This window comes from Fusarium verticillioides, chromosome 6, assembly GCF_000149555.1.
Source record: "Fusarium verticillioides 7600 chromosome 6, whole genome shotgun sequence".
In the NCBI taxonomy this organism is placed as follows: domain Eukaryota; kingdom Fungi; phylum Ascomycota; class Sordariomycetes; order Hypocreales; family Nectriaceae; genus Fusarium; species Fusarium verticillioides.
In genome coordinates this window covers 3338006-3347500 of record NC_031680.1, presented here as the reverse complement: position 1 = coordinate 3347500, position 9495 = coordinate 3338006, and the positions used below count along the sequence as shown (strand labels likewise).

Below are 9495 nucleotides of genomic sequence, written 5' to 3'. Positions count from 1 at the left end.
ATTACCACAATCCTACCGACGCTCATCTGGCCAAGAATTCATAGCTTTTCGCTTAAAATGAAGTATCGATTGAAGATTTCGGCTGGTCTCATAGACTTCGAAACCATAAAGTTAATAGAAAGGACTATATAACAGACGCCTTCCCGGATTTAGAAATCCATTTTCCTTCTTTTTACATATCTATCCAGGATGGTGGGTTATCAGCAATTTGAGCGCGATCCAGCGACGCGAGATCTCTTCAAGAACAGAATCACGACACTCAAAGGTTTTCGCGAAGTTCTCGAGGACTCGTATTTTCTCGCCCTCGACACGGAACATGTTGCAATTATGAGTGAAAGTGACCGTGTTCTCCACCAAGTTGGACTGGCGTTCACCAAGACACTAAATTCGAGGCATCCTCCGTGCCCACCACGCGAACGTGGAATGATGAGACCAGTCCGACGCCTTTATCATTTCGTCGAAGATAACGATATCGAAGTGCTCACTTTTAATATCGACACGAGCAAACAACTTGGAGATCAAGTTCCTCGCGTCGGCGATCTTCAAGGCATGCCTATTCGCCGCCCCCATCGCTTTGGCGAGGAACGGTCTCTGTACATTGACAATTTGGAGCCCTCTGTCGTGGAGTTCCTATCAAGGTTGCCTAGGGACAAGAAACTGGCACTCGTGGGCTTCGGAATGGGAACAGATTGGACTTACCTATCGACAAACTTCCCAGCTGCCATACCCTTCTTCTCAGCCTGGATAGATCTTGGCGACATCGTGATGGACATCACCTCCTCACCGGCTTCACGATACCCAAGTTTGGAATTTTTAATACAGACATTTGGCTACTGGTGGAAAGACGTCAAGCCTGGGAGGGGATGTCGCAGCGAAGGCGATGCCGACAATGCTGGCGACGATGTCGTGACAACACTTGCTCTGGCACAATCTCTTCTCGAGGAGAGGAACCACAGCACACTCCTCTTCGAACATACGTGCTTCAGAATAGCTAGCTCGGGCAAGATTAGGACTTTTTATGATCCGGCCAAGTGCTTCGCCGCAACCATCAGAAGTAACGGACTGCTCCCGATCAAGATTTCCACGGGCATCAGGATTGCGCGGAAATTCATCGACTTCCATCCAGTTTGCACTGGTATCTTTTCTAATGAGTTGGGATACGTCACTTTTCGAAGCCAAGAGGAGCTTGATCACTTTATTGGCTGTGTGAATGGGATGGTGCTGCATACTGGCGAGACCCTCTCTGCTCAACAGTATATCCAGGTCAATACAGAGACGCCGGAGGACAAGAAGTTGAAAGAAGAGAAGCGCATAATGAGAGGGAAGAAGAGGGAAGAAGATGAGGAGGAAGTTGTGGAGTTGAGGGATCTCTTCTGTTGATTTTTCGTCGTGTTTGATATCACGCACTTCAATAAGAAACAAGCATACCTGATGCTGTTCTGCACTATTATTCGTTTTGGGAATTTCAATAGTTGATTCTAGAATTCTATGAGATGTTCGTCATGGACTACAGATTATGTAATTTTTGATCATTCATTTTACAATATTTTGAAAGCTACGAGCATGATATCTCGATGTTAATATCGTTAATGGTGGAGGTCTTGGATCATGGCCGGCAGCCTAAATTAGTGGGGATGTGCGCTAAGCTTCAGTGCCCCTACACTAGCGTTAGCAGAAAATTGGGACGCTGATCGCCGACGAGCTTATGATACCCTACAGCGTCGAATTTTGTTTCAACATCCATCAATGCCTCAGGAACTGAGACTCAAACGGCCATAGCACTTGATCTGTAAGTAAAGCTGAGCTGTGATGATTGATTTTCCATCTTTAAATTGTCTCGATTATTAAAGCCGAGAGCTGATGCATTTGGTGTTTTTGTCTTTTAGTGTGTGTTAAGGAGATGCGAATTGTAAAATGTCAAGGCACATCAGCAGTATTCGCGTACTTGGGTCAAGCTTGAGTAATCTTGCTCTTCTGCTGTATAAATATCTGCAAGTTTAGTTCCACGTTAGAAACCCGCAATTGCTTGCTTCTACTGCAGCGGTATTACAGCTTGGTTATGTTGTTGGTTACGGATTGATTGATTGATTTCAGGCGAGAAAACGCCTTACTGGCCTGGACTGACCCACTTCAGTAAGGCCTCTGGATTTTCGCGATAAAAAAAATAAATAAATAAAAACCCCAGCCTCAGCCCGCCGCGTAGTGCGATAAGATTATCGCATCTCTGGAACATAACGGACCGTAGCTCCCATTGTCCACCAAGCAACTTTAGTCAGGACATGGTTGACGTCAAGACACGATGGGGCAGCGGAAGTCTCTGATCCGATAACTATTTCCCTGAGTTCATTGGGCATTTTCAACCTTAGCTGCGCTTGCGAACGCCACTTAATCTCTTATCCAAGGTAAACTCAGGGGAATCGGCGCCTAACGGAGGGCGGCGTTGGGGCTGGCCCGCAAAAGAAACGAGCCAAAAATCAATAGTCTCATCCTAGCTCTATGCGCTTGGAAATATCCATCATAGCTGCCGATCCTTTATTATTGCGATGCGCAATGTCTATACAAAACCCATACGCGCTGCCTCTTGCGAATTTCTCGGGTTCCCCTTCAGTCATCCTTTAGACCAGTCACTCTTTTAACAAGATATCTTCGGTATCACCACGTTCGCTACGATGATGTTCCCCAACTTCGCTGCCGGCCTTGTTGCCGCTCTTTCTATCTCCGGTGTCAACGCTGGTCTTTGCCGTCCTAGCTCGCAGACCAGCGTGGTGGTTTCGTCTGGTAGCACTACTGCTAAGACTGCGTCTGAGACTTCAGCCACGCAGACTGTTGTTGGTACCACTACCACCAGTGTCGAGACCGGTTCAGAGACCACCACCAGTGAGGCTGGTGCTGGGACGACCACGAGCGTTGAGTCTGGATCTGAGACTACTACTGCCGAGACCGGATCTGAGACCACTACCGTTGCGATTGTCTCTGACACCACCACCACCGCTGAGACATCCTTTGCCACTACTACTGTACTCACCACCTCTGATATCGATGTCACCACCGACGTGACCACCTTCGTCACCCTCACCGCCACCGACACAACCACTTCTGAACTCGCCACTACTTCTGCTTTCGTCCCTGCCGACCTTTTCCCCTGCGAAGTCAGCCAGGACTGTGAAGCCTACGTTCAGCTCTGCGATGCTGTCCGCTGCGGCTGTATCAACCGCAACTGCGAGCAACTCACTGGCACCACCACTGCTGAGGCTACCACCACCGCTGCTGTCGATGAGGAAACCACCACTACAGCTGAGGCTACCACTACTGCTGCCGCCGAGGAGAACACTACCACTGCTGTAGTTGAGGAGCCTGCTACAACCACTCAAGCCGAGGAGGCCGAGACTACTGTGGCACCCCTTCGTCGACGCGCTCTCGCTAGCGCCGTCCCCGAGGGCACTCACTACTGCGATGTTCCTAAGGACTGTGAGGAGAAGATCGACATAAATGGATACAGCTGCGTGGACTTTGGGTGCACTTGTCTCGAGAACTCTTGCGTTGCTGAGATGCCCTACCTCTAGGGGATGAGGGTGATAAGCTCAGTGTACTTTATCTCATCGTTGACAATAGACGCCAGGAATTTAATACTTCCCTTACCCTTTGGTCCGATCGCTGTGAGCTGCTAGAAAATGAAGACATTGTTTTCCGTTATTGCCATTGGATAGTTTCAATTTCTAGTGCTTTGGCGAATGTTGACAAGGAACCTTGATTGTTTGACCACTTCGATTCGTTTTCTTTCACTGTGTCCACGTAGAGTGCTGCTAACATCATATTCCGGCCTGATTAGATATCTGAACTGGCTATAGAAACAATGGCAACCTGATGTTTTGTGCCTTCATGATATCATGACATTCTCTTGCCAACTCCCTTCCCCCAGAAGATAAATGATCCTCATTAAAACTGACCTCCAAAAATGATTTCTTCCAATGCTGCCAATGCTCAAACATGGTGGCTGAAATCTCGTATATCTTGTCACGCCGACCTCTCACTGCTCTCTCGAAAGACTTGATCTGACTCGAATCTAGTGTTTGCGCCAGTTTCGGTCCTGCAGTCTGCAACCAACCGTGAATCTCATGGATGACGAACTGGAGGTCTTCTCTCTGTGCACAAACAAGGTTGATCGTTTTGTAAGCCCAAAACTCCGTTATTCCTGGTATACCACGGAGATACATCTTTGCTTCTACCGTCCCTGCTCTCTTGTAGTACTTCTCATCGTAGCTGAAACCCCCATCTTTACCGCCGTGGCAATTACATCGGAGCGATTCATAGCAGTTTTGCCATACGTTGTCAAAGTAGGGCAGTTGACATAGCGATCTTCTGTTTTCGGCGTCGACCCACCAGGGCGAACTGTTGATCGATGGGAGCGTTTGAATCGCGACGAGTAGATCGACCACCATGTCGCAGTCATCTTCAAATCGCAGGAGAACAGCGGCAAGAAGTGCCCAGACTTCACGAATCCGTCTCGCGCCATCCGGGCTAGAACCTTCTGGATTATCAAGATTTTCTGGAAATATGTCCGGGCAACCGGCAGTGACGGCCCTGGCGGCCGACTCGACGCTCATCGTTTTGTTGAGATAGTTGAAGAGCGCTAGGCTTTCATCGAGCCGGAATGTGCTCGTGACATTTATCTCGCAAGACGTCACACGATCTGATCTCTGTGTCGGCTGCAATCCCCCGTTCTCACTGTCAAGGTTAGGTTGGATCCTCGAAAGAACCCATCCTTCTCGAAAAGATACATCCAGCTCTTGTTGTAACATTTTTTGGTCAGTCGAGAGACCTAGGCCGGAATATTGACTGAAGGGCAGGCTTTCCGTATCAATCGGCTGGTTGATTGAATTTTGGTGGCCGGATGTCTCTCTTCCACCTTCAGTTAGCGGAGAGGCCAGCTAATCTGAATCATGTCACGTGATGACACCAATGTCCGAGGAAGAAATTGTAGAACGGCTTTATTTACATCGCTGGAGGCTCATTAATGCTCACATAACCTTTAATTTTACGAGACGATGCCTAAGGTGGAAAACTTGCCAATTACCAGTCCGTCTCACGACACTGCCATCGACCCCGCAAGACAGCGTAGCCAGCCCTACCGGTATTTCATCAAGTCTCCCTTGCGAGGTTGGGGGCTATGCGACCTCGCTGAAATGTCTCGAGTGAGAAAGTGGTGTACCACCACCGAAACATTCTATTCGCTGCAAGAAGCCTCTTTCATCAGAACCCTCTGCGGTTGGCTATCAATATGCAGTCAGCCATATCCATGATCCAATCGTTCAGCCGCAATAGCTCATAATCCGAAGCCCCTGTCCCGCAGTTTGCGTATCTTCCGTGGCTTCCTTGGGGGCTATGGCAATGCCACTTTGGCCTCAGATTAAGCTTAGACTTGAGGAGGGTTGAAATCTTTCTAAAAATACGACCATATTTGGCACCTGCACACCACAAATCAAAGAATTCTCTCTTAATAAGTGATCTTCTGAACTATGAATATTCGCTCAGCCGCAGAGCCTACCTTAGCTGACAAGCCATCATGCAAGCCTCATCACTCCGTCATAAGGACTTTCGGTATGAAGTGACACGAGCTGCCGATAAGCTGTATCACCAGCTCCCGTCGTGCTCCGCCACGTAAGCTATTCGCCATGGAGCTTACGAGTTCATAAATCCCCCAGCTCTTCCCTTATCTCGCTCCCCGTATGTTTTAGCGAGTCTACAGCGCCTACCATGTCTCTCAACACTCCCGCTGCAGGGCAATCTGCCCCGGTGAACAACCCGGAGGCTGTTGCGTATCAAGAGCGTGACGCGTTATACAACTACTCAACTGGCGTTGTTGACGTTCCACGGGGCTACAAGTACCGCCAGTATCGTATTTTTGGGTTCACGCTACCTTGGTATGCGTCACCGAAGATTCAGTTGGGTATGGTTGCTTTTGTATGCTTCATGTGTCCTGGTATGTTTAATGCGCTAAATGGAATGGGTGGAGGAGGGCTGAAGGACACTAAGCTTGTGAATGACATGGCGAGTAAACATCACTGATTGGCAATATTGTTTACTAACAACTATCGCAGAACACTGCCTTGTACAGTACCTTTGCTGTTGTCGGCTTCTTTGGAGGCACTTTTGTCAACAGGCTTGGCGTCAAGTTGACACTAGCATTTGGTGGTATTGGCTATGGCATCTACACCATTAGCATTCTGCTCTATACGCACTACGAAAACGATGTCAGAGCCTTCAACATCGTTGCAGGCGTGCTTCTTGGTGTATGCGCAGCCATGCTTTGGACCGCTCAAGGAACTATCATGATCTCGTATCCGCATGAACATCAGAAGGGTCATTACTTTGCTTGGTTCTGGGGAATTTTCAATATGGGAGCTGTCATTGGGAGCCTTGTAAGTATTCTCCGTGTGTTATTCCATGCCGAATTTGGCACTGTAGAAATGTTGCTCCATCTTCGATACAGGCTAACAGATCCTGTAGATTCCTTTGGGCGGCAATATCAATACTGAGAACAATGAAGACGTTAGTGACGGCACATACATCGGCTTCATTGTCCTGATGTTCTTCGGTGCCGCATTAGCCCTCCTTCTCTGTAACGCAAATGATATCATCAGAAAAGACGGATCATATGTCATTTTGATGAAGAACCCAACTTGGCAAAGCGAGTTCCACGGCTTGTACGAAACTATTCGTTACGAACCATTCGTTATCTTCTTATTTCCTATGTTCTTCTCATCCAACTGGTTCTATGTATATCAACAAAATGTCGTCAACGGCGCATATTTCTCAACGAGGACTAAGGCGTTGAACAGCCTCTTGTACTGGCTTGCGCAGATTGCAGCCGCGGCGATATGGGGATACCTTTTGGATTTGGAATATCTTCGCCGATCTGTACGAGCCAAGATTGCGCTTATTGTTCTATTTGTTATGACGTTTGTTGTTTGGGGAGGAGGTTATGTTCACCAGAGAACATATACTCGAGAGATGTCGCAGGCCGAGGATTTTGACACTGACTGGAGAGATGACGGGTATGCTGGGCCCATGTTTCTCTATATTTTCTATGGCTTTTACGATGCAGCTTGGCAAGCAACTGTTTATTGGTAAGTCCACCATTGCTATTCTCTCGATGGTGACTAATGGGCCAAGGTTCATGGGCGCGCTCTCCAATTCAGGCCGACGCTGCGCAAACTATATCGGTTTCTACAAAGGCATTCAATCAGCCGGCGCAGCCATCTCCAACAATCTGGACGCCAGAAAAGTGTCGTTTGAAGCACAATTCATCAGCAACTGGGTTCTCTTAGCTGCTTCGTTAATCATCGCGTCACCCGTTATTTTTCTCAAGATCAGAGATCATGTCGGTTTGGAGCAGGATCTTGAAGGAACAGATGAGACCATGGCAGATGTTGCACCGCATGTTGTTGCAAGCTCAGGTCAAGCTGGAGATAATTTTGAAAGTAAGGAATCGAGACGACGAGGTCCTGGATTTACTGCAGTCTAACTGTCATTTCAGTGGAACTCGATGAGTTTGATGTATCTACGAAGCTGTTACGTCGATGGTGATACGACAGCGGTACGTGATGGGGAGATGAGTGCTTGGATACCCTTCTGAGATTTGATTTTTTTTAAAAGCAGATAGCGGTAAACAGTATGAGTTGGTGGCGTCGCACGAAATAAGAAATCTAGTTAATCCAGTCACTGAGTGCTGATGTTCTGCCGCATAAGGTGCATCTCGCTTCTAATGTTCAACGTCATCGTACTGGACGGTCACTCCCCGAAAGCCTCAAACATGAGCCCATGCCCGCCACACTTTATTTCTTGGTAACAGCATATTCCAAATCTTGTGCGACAAACGAATCTTGCCACAATCTCGATTTCGTCTATTACGTCTCCTCGCATGCATCATATCCCGCCAAGACCACCTTATCATAACAAGCACTACATATTATTTCCAACACGAAAGAATCTGCCCGAAGAAAATCGGCTCCCGAATCTTATCTCACAAGTCATATTATGCACGAGTCCGTTGCGGATCATGCCCAATGTGGTATCTCTGCTTACGCCGCGTCTTCCTATTCGCTCTCGCTGTCTCGCTTTTCGCTACGCGACAACTCGCGAGGTGCTGATCTTTGGTGCTGATGATCCTGCAGATTTTAAAAGTTTTGTGGTATTTGAGAAAAGGTCTTCCGAAAGAAGAAGGCAGGTCAAGGATAGAGGCAAGGTTGACAATGTTGAGGCCGCGTCATTGGGATTGCCAAGACTGGGAGGAGAGATATATAATGCCTTGATGGGAAGACATGCTGAGCTCATTATTCCCAGAACTTTGAGTCCCTATAGAACTAAACCTTTTGATATCATCGTTGCTGAAGATGAAACTCTCAAATTTGTTGCTGTCTCTCCTCCCTCTGACCGCTGCTGCAACGAGCATCCCACAATCTCGCTCAGTTTCTGCTCTTCAGCCAGCTACATCCGCCGAATGTTGCCCCTTCACCTACAAGCCGACATGTACCAAGAATCTCGAACGGGTGTATCACATCAAACTGTTCTACAACCGGAAGGAAGGGATCACGCCTGAGCAGTTCAACGCGTACTGGGCCAACAACCATACCAAGACTGCTGGAAACTTTCACTTGCGGTTCGGTGTATACAAGTACTCGCAGGTGGGTAACCCAATGCTACAGCTAGTCACATAAGCTAACTTGTTCTGTAGTACCACTCTACTCCTGAACTTCGAGACCTTCTTCGCGTTCCTGGCGGAGCTCCAGTACTTGAATTCGACGGCGCTGCGGAGTTTTGGGTTCCGACTATGGAGATTTTCCAAGCTATGGGGTCTGACCCATTCTATAGAGATGTGATTACAACTGATGAGAACAATTTCATTGATCATTCTTCTATGAGAATGATTGTTGGCTTCGATTATATCATGGTGGATAATCAGAACGCTGTGACGGAGCATGGCCGAAACTTTCAATAGACCATGGGCTGGAGAAGAATAAGGATAGACGGAGGACGAGATATTGAACTTAGTTATTGCCCTCCCAGAAAAGACCTGGAGATGAACACGCATGTTTGGTACAGATGGAGAAAAACTGTCTAATTCTATGTATGTTTAATATGATATCTTATTCACGCATCTAACCTGCAATGCCATTTGACCCTGACCGCTTTATAGATTACTCAAGCTTGATCTCAAACTTTCCAGTCGGCTCGGGCTTCGAGAGTGCCCACTTGATTCCATCCTCCATGACCTTGTCCCATCGCTTACTCTCAGCCAATTGATCTCCAAAGCGACGGAAGCCGTGAGGCAGACCATTAAAAACATGGACATCCGTGGGAACTCTGCAAAATTGTCAGACTCTTTCTTATGCAATGGTACTCGAAACTTACCCTGCTTCGACAAGCTTCTGTCCATAGAAGAGAGCTTCGTCTCTCAGAGGATCCAGGCCACAAATACCCAGCGTCGAAGGCGGC

General features: G+C 47.7%; 6 protein-coding genes across 6 annotated transcripts in view; 4 read left to right on the top strand and 2 right to left on the bottom strand.

Annotated features, from left to right (window-relative positions):
* Positions 1 to 189: 189 nt before the first annotated feature.
* FVEG_01725 (hypothetical protein) lies at positions 190 to 1380 on the top strand (the record flags this gene model as incomplete). The annotated part of the gene is made up of 1 exon (XM_018888730.1): positions 190 to 1380. The coding sequence occupies one exon, from the start codon at positions 190 to 192 to the stop codon at positions 1378 to 1380; it is 1191 nt and encodes a 396-aa protein (XP_018744726.1).
* A 1150-nt stretch (positions 1381 to 2530) lies between these two features.
* FVEG_01726 (hypothetical protein) lies at positions 2531 to 3821 on the top strand. The gene has a single exon (XM_018888731.1). The coding sequence runs from the start codon at positions 2670 to 2672 to the stop codon at positions 3561 to 3563; it is 894 nt and encodes a 297-aa protein (XP_018744727.1). The 5' UTR covers positions 2531 to 2669; the 3' UTR covers positions 3564 to 3821.
* Positions 3767 to 4884, bottom strand: FVEG_01727 (hypothetical protein). Its single transcript, XM_018888732.1, has one exon. It carries the CDS (start codon positions 4797 to 4799, stop codon positions 3843 to 3845), a length of 957 nt encoding a protein of 318 aa, XP_018744728.1. The 5' UTR covers positions 4800 to 4884; the 3' UTR covers positions 3767 to 3842.
* Positions 4885 to 5754: 870 nt separating this feature from the next.
* Positions 5755 to 7525, top strand: FVEG_01728 (hypothetical protein; the record flags this gene model as incomplete). Its single annotated transcript, XM_018888733.1, has 4 exons — positions 5755 to 6036; positions 6099 to 6419; positions 6508 to 7127; positions 7174 to 7525. The coding sequence occupies 4 exons, from the start codon at positions 5755 to 5757 to the stop codon at positions 7523 to 7525; spliced, it is 1575 nt and encodes a 524-aa protein (XP_018744729.1).
* Positions 7526 to 8393: 868 nt separating this feature from the next.
* Positions 8394 to 8998, top strand: FVEG_01729 (hypothetical protein; the record flags this gene model as incomplete). Its single annotated transcript, XM_018888734.1, has 2 exons — positions 8394 to 8684; positions 8735 to 8998. 2 exons carry the CDS (start codon positions 8394 to 8396, stop codon positions 8996 to 8998), a joined length of 555 nt encoding a protein of 184 aa, XP_018744730.1.
* A 199-nt stretch (positions 8999 to 9197) lies between these two features.
* FVEG_01730 (hypothetical protein) overlaps positions 9198 to 9495 on the bottom strand; it is a gene marked incomplete at its 3' end in the record, with an annotated part of 1721 nt that continues 1423 nt past the window's right edge. Inside the window, exons 3-4 of the mRNA XM_018888735.1 lie at positions 9412 to 9451; positions 9198 to 9363 (exon numbers count right to left, since the gene is read on the bottom strand). Coding sequence (XP_018744731.1) covers positions 9198 to 9363; positions 9412 to 9451 — 206 coding nt within the window. The remainder of the gene's footprint in view (positions 9364 to 9411; positions 9452 to 9495) is intronic.

Coding starts and splice junctions, on each gene's coding strand:
- FVEG_01726 (XM_018888731.1), top strand. CDS start 2,670: ATGATGTTCCCCAACTTCGCTGCCGGCCTTGTTGCCGCTCTTTCTATC.
- FVEG_01727 (XM_018888732.1), bottom strand. CDS start 4,799: ATGTTACAACAAGAGCTGGATGTATCTTTTCGAGAAGGATGGGTTCTT.